At 45.0% G+C, this 25,900-nt stretch overlaps 2 protein-coding genes across 2 annotated transcripts in view; both read right to left on the reverse strand.

The window, feature by feature from the left end:
• The window catches only part of Nexn (nexilin F-actin binding protein), a 28,267-nt gene extending 26,984 nt beyond the window's left edge, over window positions 1–1,283 (reverse strand). Inside the window, exon 1 of the mRNA XM_051165479.1 lies at window positions 1,175–1,283. The gene's annotated coding sequence lies outside the window, so the exon portion shown is untranslated. The remainder of the gene's footprint in view (window positions 1–1,174) is intronic.
• Window positions 1,284–12,387: 11,104 nt separating this feature from the next.
• Miga1 (mitoguardin 1) overlaps window positions 12,388–25,900 on the reverse strand; it is a 58,895-nt gene continuing 45,382 nt past the window's right edge. The window contains exons 11-15 of the mRNA XM_051165578.1: window positions 24,473–24,571; window positions 21,292–21,426; window positions 19,303–19,356; window positions 14,873–14,989; window positions 12,388–13,067 (exon numbers count right to left, since the gene is read on the reverse strand). Coding sequence (XP_051021535.1) covers window positions 12,849–13,067; window positions 14,873–14,989; window positions 19,303–19,356; window positions 21,292–21,426; window positions 24,473–24,571 — 624 coding nt within the window. The 3' untranslated portion in view covers window positions 12,388–12,848. The remainder of the gene's footprint in view (window positions 13,068–14,872; window positions 14,990–19,302; window positions 19,357–21,291; window positions 21,427–24,472; window positions 24,572–25,900) is intronic.

Here is a 25,900-nt window from a genome sequence, read left to right on the forward strand (position 1 = left end):
TTTAAATGATACTTCAGAAGCATCAGGCAATAGACAGAGTACTGAGCTGTGTGCTGGGCCTGAGGGTGAAGGCCTGTGGTTCCGACTGCTCTGGGGACCAGACAGAAGGGAGGCTCACAGTCCTGCCTGCCTGCTCTAGACAGTGAATTCAAGGCCAGCCTGGACAACATAGATGGATATGAAATAGCTCAGTGGCAATAACTACAGGGAAAAAAAAGTCTGTCTATACTACAAACCCCTCCCGCCCCCACACCTTCCCTTCAGTTAATTATAAAATTTCCCCATACAAACACCTTAAAAACAAACAAACAAACCAGACACATGCAGTTTGATTTTTTTTTTCCCAGCATAATTCAAACTATGAAAGAATGATACTGGGGGGAATTTGATGGAGTCCCCTGAATATCGTGTGACCAATATAGTCTAAAAGCTTGAGTTTGTTTCATCATACTTCTGCCGAGACTAGCACAATGGGCTGTTGCTGTATAAACTCATTAACAAAATTTGGCTGATGAACGCCGCTCAGGTCGCTTTGGTCAGAGAGCTGATTTCCTAGTGGGGCTTCTTTTCTCTGCCTTGGAAAAAGGTCACTTTGCGAGGGCATGCCATATGCTATTTTTACCACATTATCTACGCTCAACTCGTCCACATTGCAGCCTTAAAAATAAAATGCATCTCTCAAAGTAATAACGTAATCTCTCAACTTGATCATTTTTCATTCACACACATATGTGCGGGCATGTATATGTGCACGTGTGTATTTGGGGGGGGACAGCATTTGAACATCTCACAATTTATTCATACGAAGTCTTCGCTCCGACTTTTGGAGACCAGGAACGGCAGGCTATTAAATTCCTTGTTCCCCAGCTTCCACCAGGACTCATCAGCAATTTCTTTAACATCGCAACCGCTGCTGGCCGCGTCCGCAGCGGGCACGTGTTGGGTGCCACAGTGAACTCACCTGCTCAGACCCTGGGGGTCCACGGCGGAGGGGTGTACACACACTCGGCTCCCCGGAAACACTCTACCCCAAACTCAGCCGTTCAGATGCGGGTGAAGCAGAGGCACCAGGGCTTGGCAAGGTACCCACCCGCAGACGAGGCTAGCTAGGCGGCGAGCAGTCCTCCCCGCGGGCCCGCAGCCCCGCCGCGTCCGCCCAACCCAGCCGTCCTACCCGCCTGCCGCCGGGGCGCCCCGCCGCTCCTCCTGCTCCGCGCCGCGCGTCTGGGTCTGCGCGCTGCCCACGTTGCTCCAGCCGCCCGGAGCCCTCTGGCCGCCGCGCGCCAGCAGCAAGTTTCCATAAAAGTCCTGGTGCGCAGCCTGCTCCCGCATTCCAGACGGGCCCAGCGCCCGCTGCAGCTGTTCCAGGACGGGAGGCCAGTCCCCAACCCCCACCGCCGCCGCAGCTCTCGGAGAAGGGTGGAGAGTCACCCAGAAAGAAGAGGGGCCCTGGCTGCCACTACAGGCTGCCCTCCTGGCAACCTGCCGGCCCGCTTCCCTCGGATTCTTCACCTGCCCTAGTAGCCCATAAAACCTCACTGACTTCTGGCCAGCTTCCCCTTTTCTACCGAGAATACTGCGTCTGTTTGTTGCTCCTCTTTAACTCTAAAGAGAGGTAACTGAAAAAGACGCTTCGGGTAGCTGGATAAGATTCTATGCTCTACCAGCTGCTCACCTTTCCTTAGCTGAAGGCAATCCAACTCTAGGCTTCCTCACCATCCAAAAGCATGCTGTGAATGTTAGGCACAGGCCTGCCAGGGAAACTACTTTTCTCTGTGAAAGGCAAGCCCAGCTGAGGCCTGTTTGGATAAGGAAAGGCCCCCAGGTCTTCACTGTATCAAAAACAACAAACCGAACTGGGGAGCATATAGCTCTGTAAGCAAGTCCGTGTCACATAAACAAGGCTCCAGGCTCACGCCTCAGTACCCCACACACCAAAAACCAGCATTAATGAGGCAGGCATGGTACACGCCTTTAATCCCAGCACTCGGGAGGCAGAGGCAGCAGGACGTCTGTGAGGTCGAGGCTAGCATAGTCTACAGAGCTAGTTCCAGGACAGCTGGAACCAAAACCAAAACCAAAGCAAGCAAGCAAACAAACAAACAAACAAAACACACAAACACAAAACCCCTAGCACTGATGAAACAAGTTAGGCAGTGTGGTGCCTCATCCCAGCACTGAGGAGTGAGGGCAAGACCAGCGTCCCAAAGCTAGTCTCCCCTACAGAGAGTCTGAGGAGAGCCTGGCCTTCTATAGGCCTTCTCTCAGAAATCCCTAAGGAAAGGAAAAATCAGAGGCATCGAGGTAGGCGACCCAGGCACAAAGATAATCCACTTCTGATTTCAACACTGGGCAGAACGACGCACAAGTATGGTGTCTTTTGCTCTGGGACACAGCTGTTTGCTATCTCATGCCTCACTGTCAGGAGGGGAAACCCAACAGGTGGTCTGGAGGAGCCAGCTTGCCCCTTTCTCCCTTCAGTCTCTTCACCTGGTCAGTCCATGGGACTCTCAGCAGGCTCACACAAGCTCCCTGTGAGGCCCTCCATTTGGATGCTGTGTCGCTGTGTGTTCCTGTTACGTTATGTCCTCCAGGAAGGCCCCTCCCACCACTCCCCATGTCTACTGCAGATGCTGCTGCTCATGTGAGAAGTTTTGAGGGAAACGAGGGAGGGTATTAATATTTCTGTTACTCTAACAAAATATCTGAGGCTGCATAACGTCTTAGGTATTTGTGGTTTATTTCACTCCTAATTCTATTTTATTGTTGTGTTGTGGTTTTGTTTTGTTTTTTCTGAGACAGGGTTTCTCTGTGTGGCCTTGGCTGTCCTGGAGTCACTTTGTAGACCAGGCTGGCCTCGAACACACATCGTTCTGCCTGCCTCTGCCTCCTGAATGCTGAGATTGAAGGTGTGTGCCACCACGCCCGGCTCACTCACAATTCTAGAACATGATGCTTCAATCAGCTTGGGTCTGACATGGACATTGCGTCAGGTGGTACACTGGCACAGATTCTGTGGGAGAGACCACACAGAGAGACAGGGAAGCATAGTGTCTGGTGGGGGGGGGGAGGATAATGACGTCTCTAGATCCCAAGTCTTTTTTGTTTGCATATGTATTGGCATGTATTGCTGCATGCATGTATGTATTGGTATGTGTGTGTATGTGGAGGTCAGAGAACACCTCAGGTTGTAAATATCATTTTTATTTTCTCAGAAGAGAGGATGAGAGCCATACCCAAATTTTACTAATATACCGCTTGTGCTGAGCTCAGAGCATTTCTATCTAACTATCCCTAGGCCTGGAAGTGTCTAGTCTCTGTACAATCTAATCTTCTGCACAACCGGACCTTGAATGCTTCAGCTTCCAGCCTCTGTCTGCTAACCTAGGCCTACAATGTTTTCTCTGAGATTTACTGCTGAATAAGCTCACCCTTTGTAGCTAGCTCTTTCTGAACTCTGCCTGGCTGGATCAATTCAGCTGTTCTGGCTGAAAACTCCTCTCCAAGCTGACTGATTCAAACTGCCTTCTCTTAGCTTCTCACTGAATTGCCGTGCTTGGAAAATCTGCCTCTGAACTCCAGGAACTGAACTACATGAACTTAACTGCATTCAGTGGAACCGCACTCAACTGCCCTGTCCTCCCAAACTCTACTGTTCTGCCTCCATGAACTCCCCCAACTGTCTCTCCACACTGCTTCTAAGTAGCTTCTCTTTCCTGTCTGTTCTCATGAGAGCTGAGCATATCCTATCTCTGACTCATTCTGTCAAATCTTTTCTCTGATTGATCACTTTGTCTGCCCCTCAATTAGATGTCATTGTTTGGGATTGAAGGTGTGTGTTAAATTCCTGCCTGAGGCACTAAGGGTGTATATTCCAGCCAGATCACACACACCTAGGCCTTTAGACATGATCCCTTGCCAAAGCAGCCATGTTGCTGGACTAAAATTCCTCTACATCAGGTGTTATTTGCTTAGGAAGGCCATGCACCTTTTTTTTTTTTTTTTTTTTTTTTTTTTTTTAAGTTTTTTAGTTTTCAAGACAGAGTTTTTCTGTGTAGCCTTGGCTGTCCTGGACTCACTTTGTAGACTAGGCTGGCCTTGAACTCACAGAGATCCACCTGCCTCTGCCTCCCCAGTGCTGGGATTACAGGTGTGTGGCACCAAGCTCGGCATGACCATCTACTTTTTTGAGTCTCTCTAGTCTGAAATTCACCAATTAGACTGGCTGGACAGCCAGCTCCAGGGACCCTCCTGTTTCCAAGTGGGCACTGCCATGCCTGATGTTCATGTGTGTGGGTAATGAGGGTTCATCTTGGGGTCTCACGATTGCAAGGCAATCTCTTTTCTGACTGAGCTCTCTCCTCAGCCCTAACAGTCCCTCCCTGAAAGGCCTTAAAGATCTACTACTGCTTACTACCACAGGGGACCCAGCGCCCACACACAGTTTACCTGAATGAAGAAAGCTACCTCTCCACAGCAGGCAGCAAGCTATGCAAAGAATTTAAGAAGTGACTCTCTGGGGAAGAGCTGCTGTATGAGGGAGGGAAAGCATCCTATCTAACAAGTGCTAGGAAAAGCAGGGAGGCTTGTGTAGGTGAGGCACAGGCATGAAAGGTGGGTCAGCAGGAGCCGAGGTGGGCAGGGCACACATCCAGAAGCTTCTAAGATAGGTGGCCACCAGTGGGTCTCCAGCAGCGTGGTGGTATGCTATGACCTGTTTGCAGCACATTTGTGTTGGCTCGAGTGTTGTAAATAAACAGGTGCGTGGGGGAGGAAGCAGGAGGCAGAGGAAGAGGGGTCTGCAGAGCCAAGCTGAACGGTAATGCAGGTTGGTGGATGGAGAGAAAGAGAAATGCCTGGCCGGTTCCAGAACTGGTAGGCTGTTGTGAACAGACTGCCTGCCAGATATGAAGACAGGTTTCTGGCTTTCAGAAAATGGACAAACGGGGGCTGGAGAGATGGCTCAGAGGTTAAGAACACTGGCTGCTCTTCCAGAAGTCCTGAGTTCAAGTCCCAGCAACCACATGGTGGCTCACAGTCATCTATAATGAGATCCGGTGCCCTCTTCTGGTGTGCAGGTATACACTGTAAACATAATAAATAAAATAAATCTTAAAAAAAAAAAAGAAAGAAAATGGACAAATGTCCTGGTAGGAATACTTCTGGCAGTCGACAGTTAGCAGGCATCAAGGTGTGTTAAGTTCTGACATCTAAATCTGAGACTACTAGAAACTCAAGATTTGCAAATATGTATATGAATTCCTGTTGTATTGATCATGAGTCAATTGGCTCTGTTCTCAACCTGTATTAGTTGTATTTCGTTGCACTGGATTTCAAACCTGGGACCCTAAGAGTACTGGGTGAGTGCTCCGCCACTGATCTATACCTCCAGCGTCCTTTCAGATTAGACAAACATCACAATTAATACAGAAACAAAGTTAAAGGTTTGAAATGAGTTGGTAAAGCACACAGCTTATAAAACCTAACCATCAAGCCTAAAGTATACACATGTAAAATGCACAAACACAAAGCTAGTGAGCAGCTCCAGTCACTGCTCTTCGTGTTGTTCACCTTTAAATGTAAGGGATGCGACGGGTTATCTAGTGCTGAACAGTGAACCCTGAAAACACACACAAGCAACGTTATATACTCAACAGCGTATATTTAGGAACATATATAGGAATATGCAAATACATACATGCATGCCATAACAATTGGATGAAAAAAGAGGCCACGCGTTTGAAGGACCAGAGAGGGACATATGGGAGGGTTTGTAGGGAGGATAGAGAAAGAAGAATGTTAGAATTGAAATATAATTTCAAAAATAAAAACAACAGACAAGCGAGGGATGCTGGATATGGGAGCTGAGAGGCAGAGGCAGTCACACATCTGTAGCTTGCTCTACATAGTAAGTTCCAGATGACAGAACAGGAAGTGTAGCTTAGGTAACAAATGCTCCCTGGAATAGCGTGGACCAATGGCCATAACAAAAGACTGGCCGAAGAATATACACTTACTCACTTGAAATTAGTGGCTCAGATGTTAAGAACAGCCAGGTGTGGTGGCGCACACCTTTAATCCCAGCACTTGGGAGGCAGAGACAGGTGGGTCTCTGTGAGTTCGAGGCCAGCCTGTTCTACCAAGCAAGTCCAGGACAGTCAAGACTACACAGAGAGACCCTGTCTTTGGGGTGGGGGTGGGTGGGTGGGGAAGCACTGGTTGCTCTTCCAGAGGTCCTGAGTTCAATTCCCAGTAGCCACATGATGATTCTTTACAACCATGTACAATGAGATCTGGTGCCCTCTTCTGGTGTGCAGGTATATATACAGGCAAAATACTGTATACATAATAATAAATAAATCTTTAAAAAAGAAAGAAAGTAGTTCAGGCGTGGTGATGTACCACATTAATCCCAAGACCTGGGAGGCAGAGGCAGATGTATCTCTGTGAGTTGGAGATTAGCTAACTCTATATAGTGAATTTCAGGCCAGCTGTGGCTACACATTGAGACCTTGTCTCAGTAAATAATACTAAACTAAAATTAAGCTAAAGTTGCTATGTTCTTTTTGTGTAATTTGTTTTGGAAGATTATTTGTCATTGGTCCTCAGTTTGTTAGACTTGAGTGGCAAGGGCTTTTACCAAACAAGCTGCTTCTCAGGTTCAGCTTAGGATTTTGGTGTTCATACAGCCAGCACAGTACGGCAAAAACAACAGCATCCCAGGGCTAGGCGTTGCCAAGGCTGGGAAGGTGCTCCATGCTAAAGCACTCGCCTGCTAGCCTGAGCTCCTGACTTCCAATCCCCAGAACCCAACAAAAGCCAAACTCAGCAGGGCATGGGTCTGTTATGCCAGTGCCCTCCTGCTGGAAGACAGAATTGCTAGAACCTGTGGGTCAGCCTGTGAGTAAGGAGACTACCTCAAACAACGCGGAAGTGAGGGCTAGTACCTGACGTCCTCTAACCACTGAGCACATGCGCACCACGGGCTCACCTGTGCTTCATGAGGATGTGTACACCCCACCTCAAACACTGCCTTCCTCACAAGCATTGCCACTTCCAAGCTCTAAAACTCCCAAGGAGCTGTCTTGTGAGCCTGGTCAGTAAGGAATTATAGCCAGCAATGGACAGGGACCTCCTGACAACAGGCCTGACTTGAGTCAGGAACTCTCCCAGCCTTCTTACTAGTTTGTGTTGCTATCACAGACATTTGATATGTGGTAACATCTTTCTTTCTTTCTTTCTTTCTTTCTTTCTTTCTTTCTTTCTTTCTTTCTTTCTTTTTTCTTTTGAGACATGGTCTCTCTGTTTAGCCTTGGCTGTCCTGGACTCACTTTGTAGACCAGGCTGGCCTCGAACTCCCAGTGGTAACATCTTTCTTATTTGGTAACTTATTTGGCTCCTAATTCTGGGAGCTTGGATGGCACTGGCAGGCCGGTGAGGATCTCACTGTATCACAGGATGGTTTACAGAAACAGGAGCTCTCATGGCCCATGCCTGCAGGCAGCACTCCTCCGTCCAGAGTGCAGAGCCACACAACCCAACTGCTCTCCATGAGGCTCCAGCATCTGAAAGTTCAACACTCAACAGTGCCACACAAGAGAAGCTTCCAGTATAAGAACCTTTGGGGAGCAAGACATGCAAATCAGTTAGGCCCAGGCAAGCCTTCAGTTTCTTGAGGCCGCAGGAGGGACTGCGAGGAAGAAGCAGCCTAGTAGCCATTGTGGGCCACCAACTCGCAAAGCAGTGTAAGCATGTTCACTGTTTAAAGCTGTTAAACCGTCTGACACTTCCTTAAACAGCCAGTGGGAAGTGCCTGCAGTCTCTGCCACTCAGGAGGCTGAGTGTCACCCGAGCCAGGGGCTTGTGACAATCACTTGCCTCCTGCCACATGCTGAGCCTTGCTCCTTCGCATGGCTCGAGGGCTCCAGCAGCATCCCCACTGCGGCACACAGCCAAATGGCTGTGTCCAGGTGCTGTGTCGTCACCTCCAACAGCAAGTGACGAAGATCTGAAACTTCCTATATATAAATGTGCCAGTCAGAGGCAGGGTGCTGCGTGATACCGGATGTGGCAGTTCTTTGCTATGGCTTTTAAGTAAAGGATTCAAAGTGCCGTGAGGGAGGCATGCTCTTTGTCACTGTACCCAGCTTTTCTTTGCCCACACAATGAAGGCTACTGTAGGGTATTTGTTGTTTTGATGTACAAAAAGCCAGAGAGGACCCAAAATCTTACAGCAGATCAGAGACAGCTGTAGCAGAGAAAAACACGGGGCCAAATGGGAAGAAATGAATGGTAAACACTAAAGAGATGAAAAATGTTCCTCAGCCGTGTCAGAGCCACAGGGAGGATGGCACCCAGACGGTGCTTATGAAGGAGGCAGGGCACAGCCTCACAGAGCAAACAGCAGGGACGACCGCATGGAACGCTCATGAAGGTCGTTGCCATGGATGTAGCCATGACAGACATGAGGAATGTGGCTTCTGTGACATGTGCCCACTCTTTAATCCCAGCACCCGGGAGGCAGAGAGAGTGAGTCTCTGAGTTCAAGGCCAGCTGGTCCACAGAGCAGGTGCCAGGGTAGGCAGGATACACAGAGAAACTAATCTGTGCGGTGGTTAGGGTGGAGAGCCTTAGAGGACACAGAGATGACAGGGTAAGCCAGGTAACGGCATCAGAGCAGAAACTCGGACCTGTTTGCCAATCTAGGACCCATCCCTCTACCCTGCATCTCTGACAGTGGAGACTCAGTGCATGTCTATGTGACCTGATCACTGAATAATACGCGTCACTCCACATATTTCACAAGGTTAAAAATAAACTGGGACTGGTAGTGCATTCCTGTGATCCTGGCACTTGGGAGGTGGAGGCAATAGAATCCGGGGTTGGAAACCAGCCTGGGCTACATCAGACTCTCTTAAACACACACACACCACCACCACCACCACCACCACCACCCTTAAAAACAACTGGAGCTGGGTGAGTAGCTCAGTGGTAGCACACTGGCCTCGCGTGTGCTGAGTCCTGGGGTCATCCGCAAGCACTGGGAGGTAAGCCACTCATGAAGAGGGACAGGCGCATGCATACCCACTTCATCTGCTCATTCTGTCTGATGGCCTTATTCACTGAAATATTTTAACTAAAACACAGGTTCTAGACTTTATCCATCACAGTGCTCTCTTTATTTTCAGGTCAGCACATAAAGGTGTTGGTGCATTCACATCTGATTTCAGTGCTCCAAGAGTCATCTGTTCTCGCTCTGCCTCGGTATGTGGCTCATGTCAAAGGGCAGGCCGTAGAGGCATCTGTGACCTCATGTCATACAAAACATTACATCACTAAGATACCATCACTTCTCCACTTGGTGGGAACTGAGACGTGTGTGTTCCAGTGCTTGTCGGGCCAGTGCTGTGGTCGGCTCCTGCGGTTTTACTTTTACACAGTTAATGAGAGCAGTCTTTACACTGAAGAGACTGCTGAGGTCAGTTAAGGAGACAGAAACACGCTGGAATCATTAAGAGAAAAGTATTTCATATTTCCACTTACCACAGGTTATATAAACGTTCACTTCTTACAGGCATACGTCCTAGTTAAAATTTTTACAGGTTTTAAATCAGCCTAATCCTTATAGCCAGTTTAAAATTACAGCCCAATTAATTTCTGAATCCATGTTCATATTAAAAATAGCAACAAGAGTTATAAACATAACTTACAGTTCTGGTCATGGCAGGCCATGGAGCAGCTGACAACCACTCAGTTAATCTTACTTTGGCATTACTCATTTCTAGGCTTACTGCTGGACATTAAGTAGGAAACATTACATCTTAAAGCAAAGAAACACCTGTAAATACTTTTTATGGTCACTGAACTCAACAAATCAAAAGAAGCATGGTGAATAGACACAAATGATGCATCAGTTCAGGAGACAGATGCTGCGCTTTGGAGCTGACTGTCACAGAATAAAAAAACCTGGCTTCTTGAAAAAAGACAGCTTAGCCGGGCGTGGTGGCGCACGCCTTTAATCTCAGCACTGGGGAGGCAGAGGCAGGCGGATCGCTGTGAGTTCGAGGCCAACCTGGTCTACAAAGTGAGTCCAGGATGGCCAAGGCTACACAGAGAAACCCTGTCTCGAAAAAACCAAAAAAAAAAAAAAAAAAAAAAAAAAAAAAAGAAAAAGAAAAAAGACAGCTCCATTTTGTCACTTTGTGAGCATATTGTTAACCTTTGGCAAGCAATAACTACCTTTCTAGTTGAATAAGAACAAAGAGGAAGAAAGAAGGAAAGAAAGAAAGAAAGAAAGAAAGGAAAGAAGGAAGGATGAGAAGGAAAAATAAATGAGCTGCACGGTCAGGCTGGCCTTTTCTTTTTTTCCCTAAGAGGCTCTAGCCTAGTTTGATCTTTTGTTTTTATCTTTTAAAGCATTGATTCTTTGTTTAATTTTAAGGCAAATAAAAACTGGTATGTAAATCTTAAATATTTTCAACAGAGATGTTCTTTTAAAGACATCTTCCTTTAAAAAAGGTAAGCCTCACTCCGCTCCTTAAATTTTTCTCCTATATTTACTGATCCCAAATTTTTATTTTTTTATTTTTTTAATTTGAGTTTTCAAGACACGGTCTCTCTGTGTAGCCTTGGCTGTCCAAGACTCACTTTGTAGACCAGGCTGGCCTCAACTCACAGCGATCTGCCTGCCTCTGCCTTCCAAGTCCTGGGATTAAAGGCGTGCGCCACCATGCCTGGCTCTTTGCTCCCCAAATTTTATTTGGTCATTCTCATCTCTTTTGTCAAAGGCCACAAAAAAGTATCTTGTTAGTAGCTAGCTACTTAACTCACCAGAAACTAACCAAACTTACCCACGCACTGAGCCTGACAAGTCAATCCTTTCGTAAAGATGGGAATTTTTTAACTGAAAAAAAAAAAAAATTTTTTTTTTTTTTTTCGAGACAGGGTCTCTCTGTGTAGCCTTGACTGTCCTGGACTTGCTTTGTAGACCAGGCTGGCCTCGAACTCACAGCGATCCACCTGCCTCTGCCTCCCGAGTGCTAGGATTAAAGGCATGCGCCACCACCACCTGGCTAACGGAAACTTAAAAACATGGAGAAATCCAAGACTTTTGGAAAGGCCACCCACCAGGATTATCTCATGTCACTGCAGCATTACTGCTTAACAGTGCAATTCTCCAAAATTATTTCAAGGAGTATTTCCCGAAAGGCAGTTCACTTACAGCTCTAACTATAAAACCACAGCACAAAACACTTATTGAACAAATCAATATAACCCATAACTGTCATGCTTTGTGGCAACAGGAATGTGTAGGCACATGTGTGTCACATCCAGGGACAGTGCAGAAGGTAAACATGTAATGTGAAGTGGAAGGGAAGTAGGACACACGGTTTGGTATTTGTCGTCAGTAAGAATCAGGAAAAAGTGATGCGGGAGAAGGGGAGGCGTTTGCCCATACATAACAACGGCACAGGGCTAAGTTTTACAGCTTGTATTTAATTTATATAACTTTGATGTACATATACATTTAATATTTTTAAAAATTAAACTTCTTCACACTTCTTTTTATTTTCCCATCATTAGCATTTAAAAATCTAGGCACTTTAATCTAAAAATGCATTTTAAAAAACCACATTTCAAATCCTTCTTTATAACTCACTCTTAAAATCAATGCAGCACTTTAGGGTCACTAGTCAGCAAATCCGATCCACTGGTGAAAACATGGTGCATGATCCTCAAGCAAAACTAAGGAGGCCTTGAAAATGTAGATTATACTTTGAAGCCTACATACAATGATAACCCACTTGTTCATATGTTTTTCATAAGGACATAAAATAAACTCATACCATTTAAAATATTTGTGTTCTATATCTGAGAGAAAAATTCCTTTAAAACCCAAGCTCAAAGTATGAATATCTTAACAATTTTTTACATAACATGACAAACTTCTAGTGTGCTGAACTCTGTGTGGGTAATAAAGAGTTTGTTTTGTGGAGAGAAAAAGGAAGCTATCTTATTCCATAAATGCCTTAAGCCAGCCTCAAAGTTACATTTAAAAGAGGGTAAGTTTTTAACTCTTTTTCTTGGTAAATGACATTTTCAAATTTAACATTCATCTGAGGGAAAATGTTCCAATTTTATAAAAGATAAATACTTCAGCGTGTTATAACTTACAGGACAACAGTAATACACCCAGGAGACTACAGGTGACCCTCCACAAGGTGTGCGCTGTAAACCACAGGTGACCCTCCACAAGGTGTGCGCTGTAAACTGCTCCGTTTCGTTTCATTTTAGCTCTGTACACCAATCCTCTGCAATTCTAATTTCTTTGATTCAAATACATAAACAAATTTACAAGCAATAGGTAAGCAGTGCAGTTAAAGCACTAGTGCTCTTGCCTACACGCGATTAAACAAAGAAGTAGCTATGGCTAAGAATACATTTCAGGCAAGGCTAAGTATATTGACACTAGAAGTCATAAATCTTACACATGTGACCCACAATCATCTTGGGCTAGTGTATTTTCAAGGGGCAAAGCATCAAGACACATTCTGAGGATGACACTGGACATTCTGGATAGCGCGAAGACAATTAATAAACTCCTGTGACACTGGCTTCTATTTGAGCAACAGCACAGCACATGTAACACTCCACAACTTAAATGATTACCTAAAGATTATTAAGCAGTTGCTCTGTATACGTCACGTGGATCCCATGACAGAATTGCTGATAAACACAGCACAGTCAACTCACTCTTCCTTCCTCCCTGAGTCCACACCATCAGTTCTGTGGGTTCTGAGGCACACCTCACAAAGTCCTGGACAGCATTCTCAAAGCTCTTCTGGTACCTACTGTACTTTGGCTTCTAACAGTGCAGTGGGCATGGCGTGGCAGTGTGCACTCGTGCAAGTAGTGGCGTGCCTCAGGGCATCTGCGCCAAGACAGGTGACCAGCAGCTCTGTGCGGCGGATGAGCAAGTGCATGAGGTCCTCGGCCAGCGCGTCTATGCTTGAATAGCGCACCTTCTCAAAGTCAAAGATGTCCTTAAGAAAAAACAGAACTTGACTCTGGAAAATAAATTGGCGTTTATTAGGCCACAATTTGTTAACCCCATGAGTTGCTAATATTGGGACAGACATTAAAGCAGGAGTCAGACACCTTAGTTCTGGAGTTGCTGTCACATGTCACGGGCGAAGGACTTCCAATAAGTTATTTAACCTTTTTTATTGTTGTTTTCTAAGTCTGTAAAATTTGAGCAAATACTTCTGTGTGTGTGTTCTTTGAACCATGGTTTCTCTGTGTAGCTCTGGCTGCCCTGGAACTTGCTTTACAGACTAGACTGGCCTTGACCTTACAGAGGTTGCTGTGTGCCACCACTGCCCAGTTGACCTGTCCTGTTTACTACACAGGGATAGCATAATCATCAAAAACAGTAATCTAGGAGAAGCATCCAAAGTACTATATAACTGTGAGGAGCGATTTACCAGCCTTTTCTCTCAGATCATCTCTAGGTGCTAGGCCAGGTAGGCATAGAAAAAAAGCCACCTTCAATAATCATAATTTTTCTTTTTCTGAGACATGTTTTCTCTGTATAGCTCTGGCTGTCCTGGAACTCACTCTGTAGACCAGGGTGGGCTCAAACTCACAAAGATCTGCCTGCTTCTGCCTCCCAAGTGATTGGATTAATGGTGTACACTACCACCGCCCAGCTAATCATAATTTTTTTTTTAGAGACAGGGTTTCTCTGTGTAGCCTGGCTGTCCTGGACTCACTTTGTAGACCAGGCTGGCCTCGAACTCACAGCGATCCACCGGCCTCTGCCTCCCGAGTGCAGGGATTAAAGGCGTGCGCCACCATGCCCAGCAATCATAATATTCTTAAATGTATACTTTTCTGTTTAAAAAAAGACATGAATGAACGATAATAGCTTCCTGTCTGCAGTCAGTGGCAGGTCTTAAAAGTTTCATTTCAGTGAATTAATACACAGACGCAAAGAGAAAACCAACAACATTAAATTTCAATCCTCTAGAAACTGGATGTTAAGAAGCACTAGGAAGGCCACCACACAGTTGCTGGAGGGTCACGAGGTAGCACGCACCCAGTGCCCCGCTGTGGAGGTGACAGGGAGGGTAAGTGGGAGGAGGACGCAGAAGAGGTTAACCTCCAGCTCTAGTGTCCACTGAAGCAGACACTTTACAACTGGAAGGCTAAGTAACAAATTAATGAGTTCTAAGCAACACCAAGACGAATGCTCCCTAATTCATTTATAAAAACATATTAATAAATCAAACAAAAACTTTTAAGATCTCACAGTACAGCAAGGTATCCAAATTCACACTCATCAGGATTGCTGGTCCCTTGACATTTGTCTACCTCCATACTGTCAAAGGAGAAGGTTTCCTTGGGACTTTGCCACTGCAGATATTCTGCCGTGAGCTCTAACAACTGTTTTGGCAAAAAAAACCTTCTGACATAAGGATGCAACTTTAATTCTATTATTTCTTTTTTATTAATTTATTCATATTACAATTCTATTATTTCTTACAACTTGGGTTTCAACATTCAAATGCCCTGTACAGAACCTAGTTCTGCATCTCAACACACAGAGGCTGTTTCTGTAGTGTTTCTCAAGTGTCACTGTAGCACAGCAACAGTCAAGACCCTAACAGAAAAGGTGGACACAGTCAGTAGGCTCTGCTGTAGGGCACCAGCTCTCAAAGGCACTGGTCTATTATATTAACATTGGTATTATAAATGTCATCAATTTAATACTGGCATTTAAATACAGAATTGAGGTGACTTTTACAACTTTATATGTTATACAAATATAAACAACTTCTTTTTAAAGCAATGGTCCCATGACTGAACATACCTTAAAGAAGCAGCATAAGTCATAGAGAGAATTCCTGGGACCCAGAAAGCCCCAGGCTAAGACAGGGCTTATATGCTCACAAATGGCATAAAAGTGGGCAAAAAATCCATCTGAGATCTGTTGGGAAGAAAAAGGGAATCCATTTATTTATTTTTTGTTTTTGTTTTTGTTTTGTTTTGTTTTTTGAGGCAAGGTTTCTCTGTGTTGCCTTGCCTGTCCTGGACTCACTTTGTAGACCAGGCTGGGCTCAAACCCAGAGAGATCCACCTGCCTCTGCCTCCCAAGTGCTGGATCCATTTATTTTTATCTTCTTAAATCTACCTTGTCTAGTAATGAAACATAAACTGCTAGCCATTACGTGGGCAGCAGAGCAGCGTTCCATCACGAGACAGCCTATTGGGAACATTAGTAAACCTAAAGTAACTAAGAGTCAGAGGGCTTTATATACGTTCCATACTCTAGGCAGTAGTTTCAGATGAAAAACATTTTCTGCAGCAAGCACTAACAATCCTACAGTGTTCTTCCATCTCATTTTTAGGGTATTTTGACTACTGTTGTTTTCATGATTTAAAAGTCTTACTTAACTGCAGTGACCAAGCCCCTCAGTGAAAATCCCCCAAATGGATTTTAAAGGATTAAGCGTTAGGCTTGGGGTGTAGCGCAGTTGGCAGCGTGCCTGCCTAGGGTGCACAAAGCCCTGGGCTGGATATCAGCACCCTATCCACCAGCTGTGGTGGAATGCAACTATAATCCTTGCACATGGGAAGCAGAAGCCAGAGGGGTAGGAATTCAAGGTCATTTCTGGCAACCCAGAAAGTTCCAAGCAAGTTGGTGATATGAGACCCTGCCTATAAACAAACAAGTAAATATACAAAGCATCGTCATGTGATTGACTCTTCTTATGAAATATTGGTATATACATTTGCACTTGAAATAGTCTTTAACTTAACTGATAACTGAATTTCTTTTTCTTTCTTTTTTTTTTTTTTTTTTGAGACATGGTTTCTCCGTGTAGTCTTGGCTGTCCTGGACTTGCTTTGTAGACCAGGCTGGCCTCGAACTCATAGCAATCCACCTGCCTCTGCCTCCTGAGTGCTAGGACTAAAGGTGTACGCCGCCATGCCGGGCTAGATTATAGGTTTTTAAGCCATGTTCTTAAGATTCTCTGAATTTCCTCAGTGTCTGCTGTAGTGTTTGTTTCCCTTTTCATCTCTAATTGTATTAATTTGGGTCTTATCTTTCTTTTGGTTAATTTGTCTAAAGGTTTGTCAATCTTGTTCATCTTTAAAAAAAAAAACTCGGTTTCATTGTTTCTTTTGAATTGCTTTTGTTTCCGTTTTATTTTATCTACTGATATTGAGCATTGTTTGTCCAAATTTTCTGAAGCCTTCAGATGTGTCATTATTACTAAGACACCTCTCTCTCTCTCTCTCTCTCTCTCTCTCTCTCTCTCTCTCTCTCTCTCTCTCTCTCTCTCTCTCTCTCTCTCTCTGTGTGTGTGTGTGTGTCTCTGTCTCTCTCTGTATGAGCATAAAGTACTAAGGATTTCTGACATACTGTTTTCACTCAATTCTAGGAACTTGAGACCTTCCTTTTCAGGCTGCAGAGATGCTCGGTGGTTAGGAGTACTGGCTTCTCTTTCAGGGGACCTGGCTATGCTTCTCAGCACCACACGACAGCTCACGATCATTCCTAACTCCAGGTTCAGAGGGGTCTGATGCTCTCTTCTGACTTCTATGGGCACCAAGCACACACTGGTGCTCAGACGTACATACAGGAAAAATACTCACATGACATAAAATGAATATATCTAATTTAAAATGTTTTTTGGTTTTGGTTTTTTGAGACAGAGTTTCTGTGTAGCCTTGGCTGTCCTGGAATCGCTTTGTAGACCAAGCTCGTCTTGAACTCACAGCGATCCACCTGCCTCTGCCTCCCTCAGTCCACCTGCCTCTGCCTCCCTCAGTGCTGGATTATAGGCGGGAACCACCCTTACCAGTTATTCTTGAACAGTGTATTTTATTTCTGGTCCCTGACATATTGTTGTTTTGTGGTGTTTTCTTACTGCTTTTTTGATTAGCTGTTCTGAAACTGTTTATTCTTAGGTGTGTGTATTTTTTGCAATATCTTCAACAGAGCTGGCTTGGAACCACGAATTCCTTTAATCTGTTTGTGTCATAGAAAGTTTTTCTTTTTCCTCTGAGAATGACTGATAGTTTTTTTGAGTACAGTCGTCAGGGATGTTATCTGTGGTCTTTCAGAACTTGCAGAACATCCATTTGAGCCACTGTGGCTTTTTAAATCTCCACTAACAAGCAGATGTAGCTGTTATTCTGGTAGGCCTGCCTTTATATGTGACTTGGCCTTTTCTTTCTTGTCACTTTCAATCTTTGTTTCCTTGTCCTGCACATTTAGTGTCTTGACTGTTATTTGTCACAGGCAGCTGATTTTCTGGTCCCAAGTACCTGAAGTTCTGTATGCTCCTTGCATCCTGATAGGCATCTCCTGCCTTAAATTTGGGGGAATTTTTTTCTATGATATATTTTTTAAGATTTTATTTATTATTATACATATATAGTGTTCTGTGTGCATGCAGGCCTGCATGCCAGAAGAGGGCATCAGATCTCATTATAGATGGTTGTGAGCCACCATGTAGTTGTTGGGAATTGAACTCAGAACCCCAGGAAGAGCAGACAGTGCTCTTAACCACTGAGCCATCTCTCCAGCCCTTCTATGATTTTATTGAACATATTTTCTGTGACTTCAACCTGGGTTTCTTTTCTTTCTTCCAAGTTTGAAAAGTTTGTTCTTTTTATAGTGTCTTAGAATCCATGCATATTCTATTATTTGGTGTGCTGGTTGGCTTTTTGTCACCTTGACATAAACTAAAGCCACTTGGGAAGAGGGAACCTTAACTGAGGGATCGTCTCTATCAGACCACCCGTGGGCAGGTCTGAGGGGCATGCTCTTGATTGCTGACTGATATGGACAATCCGGGCCACTATTGGTGGTGTCACCTCTGGGCAGATAGATGATCCTGGATGACATCAGAAAGCAAGCGGAGTAGGCCATGAAGAGAAGCCAGTGAACAACGCCCTCCATAGTTCCTGCTTCAGTGCCGCCCCAGGGACCGCCTCCAGCTTCCCGTGGCGCTGCATGTGGAAGTGCAAGCCAAACAAGCCCTCCTCCTCCCAGTCGACTCTGGACTTGGTGCTGGTCCAGGTCCTCCACCCTGTCCTGCTATTCTCCCCTCGATCCACTCCATCAGCCAGGCTCTGCACTAAGGCGGTTTTTATTCTTTGGCCTAGTGGGTCAAGAGCTTGTCATGTACAACTGACAGCCTGAATTCAGACACGTGGCACGTGGGTCTGTAATGCCAGCATGTTCCTGCGGGGAGGCCAGAAGACGGCACAGGAGAACTGGCAGCTGGCCTGGCTGACAGAGCAGCAAAAAGACACTGTCTTAAACAAGGTGGAAAGGTGTGGTCTGATGCCCAGAGGTTGTCCGCTAACTTCTATAGGTATATTGTGGCAACCCCTGCACTCACACACATGAAGAAACTTCCCCTCTCCCCGCCTCATACACACACACACACACACACACACACACACACACACACACACACTCATCCACCCATCATTTCATATATATACACAAACTCATACCCACTCCCAGAGAGAGAAAGACACAAAGAGAGAGACACACAGAAGGACAAACAGATACAGTGTGGTAGTTTCTGGATTAATTGTAAACCAGAACTATTCAAATAGAGTCTCTAGCGTTGAATCTACCACCACCCCACCCTGTGCTGCAGAGTCATCTATGGTCGGCCTTACAGCTCAGCGTCAGAGGGGTGAGACCGCAAAACATGGACATGGTAAAGCAACACAGGCCACTGGGCACAGGACGCAGCGGCAGTCGGTGGCTGCACAGCACACAGGTTTTAGCATCCCATTGAGCTCCTGCTGCTTTGTTCCCGCTGTTGGGGGTTTACACTTCCTGTATCTGGAATTGCACTGAAGGCCACTGAGCTATGATTGAGCCCTTAGCACTCTACGCTAAGCCTTTTAAAAACCGTGTAAAGTCAATACTGCCATTATTCTCCTCAAAGATGAAAACTAAGGCACAAGTACCCAACATCATATTATTCCTAAGTGACATTTCACCCCAGACAGTCTCACTTCACAGCCAGCACACTTTACTGCTCCCAGTGCACGGTGAGAGCAGTGCTTTGTGGGTAAGTCAGATGACAACATACATGGAAGGCATGTTCATCACAGATGTAGAAGCCCCATGGGTTACTCAGTGGCTTTACTGCCTGAGTGAGCTGTTACTCTGGCTGCCTTGAGTCCCTCCCTCCACACAGGTGTTTTCTACAGCAACAGTCCTGCCTGTACTAAGGCAGGACCCTGAGGCATAATTAGTTTTACCTTCATCTGTTGCCTTTTCTGTTTCAGCACTGACCAACAACTTGAAGCCACAGCCTAAGCATAGAGAGGAGAAAAACATGGTTTAATTTTATATCTATTAGCAATATTTCCATTTAAAACAGTGATTTTTTTACTGGAATTCAAAGTTTCTTGGTCTAAAATCCTAAAGAGTAACAGTAAGGATGACCCGTGGTTCCTTGTATGTTTACAAACACTGGAGGAGGGACTTCATTTTTATGAAATTAAAATTTAAATACAAAGGCGGTAAAAGGAAAAGGCTGAAGTCTAGAATGAAAGAGCTTAGCTCGTATAACACAGTTCTCAAGGTTCATAAATTCTGAAGCCACAGACAGTGACCCACGCCTGTAATCCCAGTATGTGAGAGGCTAACGCAGCCGAGTCCCAGAGTGCAGGCCAGCCTGGGCTACAGAGTGAGCCCTTGTCTCACAAATGACCAAAAAGAGAAATTCTGTTCCTATAGAAAAGCCCTGAAGATAATATAGAAATATATATTCAGAAGCAAATATTCTCTGTTGAGTAATGAAGGTAAGTTATTGTCTTCTCTTCGATGACAGCACTGATGGAGTATGTGGGGGTAAAGTTAAGTTTTACTCATGAACTGAAAACTGCACCCACGCCGAGGCAAAAGAAATGTCTGGGCGGACCCTGGTCAGACCCCTTTCTACTCCAGCTGATCCAACTTTACTGAATCAGTGACTGAATGGAGAACACGCACTTTCTGTGGCTACAGCACACTTTAGTGAAGGAAGAGCTATACTTAAAAAGCTCTAAATTGGAGGCTGGAGAGATGGCTCAGAGGTTAAGAGCACTGTCTGTTCGTCCAAAGGACCTGAGTTCAATTCCCAACAACCACATGGTGGCTCACAACCATCTGTAATGAGATCTGGTACCCTCTTCTGGCCTGCTGGCTCACACAAAGGCAGAATACTGTATAAATAATAAATAAATCTTAAAAAAAAAAAAAAGATTTAAAATGCAGTATCTGGAAGTTCTGAAACAGCTGTGGACTGCCAATGGAACCTTTTAAAAGCATTACGGCATTCAGACTTCTCATGAGACAGGAAACCCCATGCTACTTGCTAGTACCCAGGCATGGCTTGCAAAGGAGGATTTCATCTGAAGTGATGCCTATGTCTAAGGCTGAACTCAGTTTCTTATTTATTTATTTACTTATTTATTTATTTAGAGACAAGATCTCTCTATTTAGTTCTGACTGGCCTTGAACTCACATAGATCTGTAGTAAGAACTTTGGTTTCTTTAAAAATCCTGTTAAATCAATATGTTTTTGTTTTAATCCCAGGTGTGGGATATGGGGCTGCTGTGTTCTAGGTAGGGCATGGGTCTTGCCAGCTGCAGACAGTTTAATTCTAGGGACACTTGGGAGGGTATAAATGGGGGAGCCCGGAGAGAGTCTGTCTCTTCTCCCCTCCTGCCGCTCCTGTTATCCCTGGTTTGCTGGATATTTTGATGACAAAGATTGGACTTGGCCCTAGGAACCCAATGCCCCTAAATCAGCAGGAAGTATTTTGTTTGTTTGCTTGGTTTTGGTTTTTTTTAGACATAGTTTCTCTGTGTAGCCTTGGCTGTCCTGAACTCGCTCTGTAGACCATGCTGGCCTGGAACTCACAGTGATCTGCCTGCTTCTGCCTCCCAAGTGCTGGGACTACAGGTGTGCGCCACCACGCCAGGCCAGCAGGAAGTAGTTTAAGGAGGCCTATGGCCCCCTTTCCCCTCAAACCTTCTTTCTCTCCTACCTAGTGTTGGGGCCTTGGAAGGGTGTAGATGTAAATACGTAATAAAGTAGCCCAAAGAAGTATAGTCACAGAGATCTGCTTGCTTCTGCTTCCGGAGTGCTAGGATTCGAGGCGTGTGCCACCACCCCAACCCCTATGTAGCTTTTTTAACAACTGTCCACCTCTGACCATCTTCCATCGAACATGAATGGTGAAGGAGCCAGTGCCACTTACAGTCTCTTTGAAGGAGGAGCTGAGCCAGCGATTGTTCACTGCGTTCTGTATGGACGCGGGTGGGTTTTCCAAATCTTCAAAGGAATCCATTAATATGAAATCCAAAACTACATCATAGAAGTTTAAATTTTTTACCTGTATTAAATTGCAAGATAGAAATGAGTATTACAGAGAGCTGGAGTAAAGTCTGTGCTTTGCAGTGCCAGGCTTTTGATTGTTCAGAATATGTTTCCTCACAGAGAATGTGAGTCCAAAGCTGCAATTCCAGGGTGTTTGGTCCTTCCTGGCTCACAAGGTGAAAGCATTTTCTCTGTACTATTCCTTTCTTTGTGCTTCTGTCAGAGAGGTGGCAGCACTCACCTCCCCACATCATCCATCTTGCTTTATCCCTCACTCATATGCCGTGTGTTCATCATATGGTGTCCCAGGAACTCAGATATCTACAGTAGGTAATTTAGAAACCTGGAGTCTACTGTGGAAAACAGCAAATAATCCCACATACATCCAATTATAACCTCTAGTAAACACCACGCTCACAGAGCCTGCAGTAGAGATGGGTATTAGAGGTGGCTTCCTTAGGGAGTGAGCCTCCCCAGTTATAGGACATTCCTGTCAGAGACTGAAGGTCAGGAGAAATACCATGGTGTTGAACAGAAAAAAATACTGAAAAGTGCACTAAGGCAAAGCAGTCAAAGATCCAGCAAAAAACAAGGAGTCGATCCTGTAAGGGCTTATGGCTATTTGAATGGCTTTTACTTTCTTCTCACAGGAGGATAATCAGATCACGTATTGTAAAGAGCGTTTTGGCAAGTCAGGCATAGTGGCATGTAACTGTAATGTCAGACCCTGGGAAGTAGAGTCAGGAGGATCAGGAACTCAAGTTCATCACCAGCTCCTCAGAGTTCAATGCTGGGGCACAATGAGACCTTGTCTCAAAACAGCAGGAAGAGAACGTTAGCAGCAGTGTAGGTGGACAGAACAGGAGAGGAGAAACGCATGGGAGGAAGGAAGTGGGAGTCGCAGGAGACAAAGACGTGACGTAGATTACGCAAAAGGCAATGCAGATTTAGGCCAAGATAAAGGCAACGGGAATAGAAAAAAGCTGAAAGTTAAAATAGGCTTGGGGTTCAGATTTACCCCATTAAAGACGAATATGGAAAGGTGGGGAAAGAGCAGGAAGGTGAGAGAGAACCCTGTGCCCGTACCTACTGTCCCTCTGTTATGATCTCTCTCGGCTCCCTGTAATTTCATTCTGTAAGCATCTACCACACGAACTGCTCCAGGATCAACCTGAACCTCCCTGCCCAGGGCTAGAACACCATTTTCCCAAGGACTCCTCCTGTGCTTTAGTGGATGCTGGTTAGAAGCCAAGAACTGTGTGCTGGGAATAATATTTCTGTGTTGTCATAATGTCCTTATGGACTGTGTACAGGTTACCCTTGTTCATTCAAATGCTGATTTCTCTACCCCACTCTCTGGTTTCAACTGGACACTTCAGTATGATGTTTAGTCTAAGTATCTTCTGCCTCAGGTTGGTATAAACATGCTACCATTTGTTCTCTGTATTGCCAATAAAAGCCAACTAGCCAATGCTGAGCAATGCAGAGACTAGGGTGGGACATCCTGGTCCAGTGAGGGGAGGAGAAAGAGCAGGAAGGTTGCACATGGAGGGGACTGGAAAGCATCAGCAGGAATGAGCCAGACCTAGCATATGTGTAAAAAGCAAGTATAATGTGGGAAATCTGAATGGGAGGGAACTATACTAGCCTGAAAGCTTAGGATGGAGGAATTATTGCACAGCATTGTGCTGTAGGCTAATTAAATAGATCATAGTCTCTCTGTGTATATATTGGGTATATAGCTGGTTAAGGCATTGATTTACCAAAACAATAAACCAATATAAAATATTAATAATTTTCAACATTTCTGTACTGTTGCTGCTGCTAGATCCCAACATAGCCAGAGGTAAGAAGTATTTACACACCCAAACCTTCATGTCTGTATCAAACTCTGCTATTGTAGTAGATGTAAACATGTTTTTTTTTAATCCCAAGTGTGGGATGTGAAACACACTTCTGTGAGGGTGTGCTGTGTTTGTCCTCTAGAAAGAGACTGGTAAGAAGACATGTGGTGTTTGTCCACTAGAAGGAGAACTGCCTCTTGCCGGGGCGTGGTCTTTGCCAGCTGATAAGCATCCTAGTACAGACTCTGAGAGGAGATATGTAGGAGCCCAAAACCAGAGGCGGGGTTTTGGTTTTTGCATTGCTCCCTCAGTTGGCTGTCCATCGCTCTGCTTCGAGACACTCCTAGAGAGAAACACCCCAGAGAGCACATCAAGGTTCCAGATTCCGGCCTCTGCAGTTGCAGTCACTTTTGCTGAATTACTGCTTTGCTGTTTAACGGGTCTGCTGGAATCCTGACAACAAAGTGGAACTGCTCCAAGGAACTGAGTCTAACAAGGTCTACTTCTCCTGTCCCCATTAACCTCTCTTTTCTCCTATCTAGGGTAGGTGGGTTGGGAGGGAGGTATCCCAAATAAAGTAGGTTTGTAAAAGTGCAGAGGCTACATACTATCATGTATATGTTATAAAGAATGAATTCACATGTATAGCTGCAATGTAAGTTTTAAGTTTTATACCTTCTCTCACAGTAAGAATCTGCCTCCATTTTTTCTCGCTATGTTTACACCTTCCATCCAATGATAAGTTTACGTCCTTGGCTCTCCTAAGGTGCCCTGTCTCTTGCTCATCTTAAACTATTCCTGCACAGGACACTACAGCTGCTGTGATAAATAAGACCTGACACTTCATTTTCAGATGGAAGATGTTTATGAAGAAAAGGATCTAATTTCCATTGTTTATGAATGTCAGTTTTGTTTTCAAGGCAGGGTTTCTCTATGTAGCGTCGGCTGTTCTGGACTTGCTTTGTAGATCAGGTTGGCCTCAAACTCAGTGATCTGCCTGCCTCTTTCTCCCTGAGTGCTTGGATTAAAGTCCTGTACCACCATGCCTGGCTTGAATGTCAGAAATGAGAGTACCTACTGCCACACAGCTGGATACAACGCAATCTACCACCACACAGTCGGATGTATGATCACTTAAAAATGACAGAGAAACAATGCCTCAATCATGCAAATACATGCACATAGCAGAAATAAAGATTATATAAAATTTGAATTTACCCCTCTGGCAGCAAGTTCCATCTCAGTACTATCCCAGTGATCAGTCTGTTCTAAAAAATAGATCATTTCATCAAAAACATCTTCAAATTTCTTTGGGTTCTGCAAAGAAAACATATTATAGTCTAAACATAACATAACAAGACATAAGCCTGCAAAATAAGTCACTTTTCAGAAAGTGAGTTGGATCTTAATTATTCTGGAAAACACTCTCAAACACTCCAAGTTATTTACTTATCAAGAGGCCCAGCATCCCAGCTGGCCTCAGATGACCTGTGTGGCGGGGGATGACCTCAGGCTTCTGCCTTCCAAGTGTGGGGTTACACATGTGTGCCCCTCACCTGGTTATCTGCTGCCAACCTTCTACCTGCCAGATCCGGCAGCTGGTCTACGCTCTCAGCCCCTCACTTCCTACCTGGCATCCTCGTTCACAGAGGTGAGGGTGTCAGCACCAGCAAACTGATGCTCAGACTTTACGATGAAATTGGGGTTCCCGCAGAAGGTGGGGCCCTTCCTGTGCAGCTTGGCTGTTTCTACAGGCGTGCTGGTTCAAAGCCCCACACTTGTCTACAATGGGGCGGTCAAGAAAGCAACCTAAGACTGCACGTGAACTACAAGGACAAAACATCACCCGAGATTAGTACTGCATGTTTAAATCACTTATTTATCATAAGTCTTCAGAAACAGGCTAAGATGAATTCAGTTCTACTGTGCAGAACAGGGAATTGAGAGTAAATTAACTTGACCTGAATACTAAAGCAGGCCTGTTAGTTTTTGTTTTTATCTGGACAGGCCTGTATAAAGTGAAATGTTCCCTTACACTTTGAATGCACTTCTCATCAAAGTCCCTGCCTCACTCAGACAGCACAGACTGTGCTCCAGGTTTCTCAGTGTTCTGCCCTCCACCGCCTCCTCCTGCGCACGCAGCCACACCTGGTTACAGGAGCAGCTCTGCTGACAGGTCTCCAGATGCCAAGGCAGATGCTCAAAAGGACCCAAGCTTTAAACACTGATAATTATTCAGATGGAAATCAGTGCTCTCTGAGCCAGACGGGACAGTGCACATGTGAAATTCCAACAGCCAGGAGGCAGGGCAGGAGAATCAGCACACATTTGAGTCTAGCCTGATCTACAAAGTGAGCGCAAGCCAACCAGAGGAACTCTGTCTCAACAACAGTGAAATCAATGCTGTTTGGTGGACCTTTCCAATTTCTTACAAAGGTTTCTTCCACTACTAAAATTTGTATCTATTTTAATCTAAAATAAAAACATCTAAAATATCTCTTTTGTTGTTGTTGTTTTATTTTGTTTTTTTGAGACAGGGTTTCTCTGTGTAGCCTTGGCTGTCCTGGACTCACTTTGTAGACCACGCTGGCCTGGAACTCACAGCAATCCACCTGCCTCTGCCTCCCGAGTGCTGTAATTAAAGGC

The sequence above is a fragment of the Acomys russatus genome, chromosome 23 (assembly GCF_903995435.1).
Source record: "Acomys russatus chromosome 23, mAcoRus1.1, whole genome shotgun sequence".
Taxonomy (NCBI): Eukaryota; Metazoa; Chordata; class Mammalia; order Rodentia; family Muridae; genus Acomys; species Acomys russatus.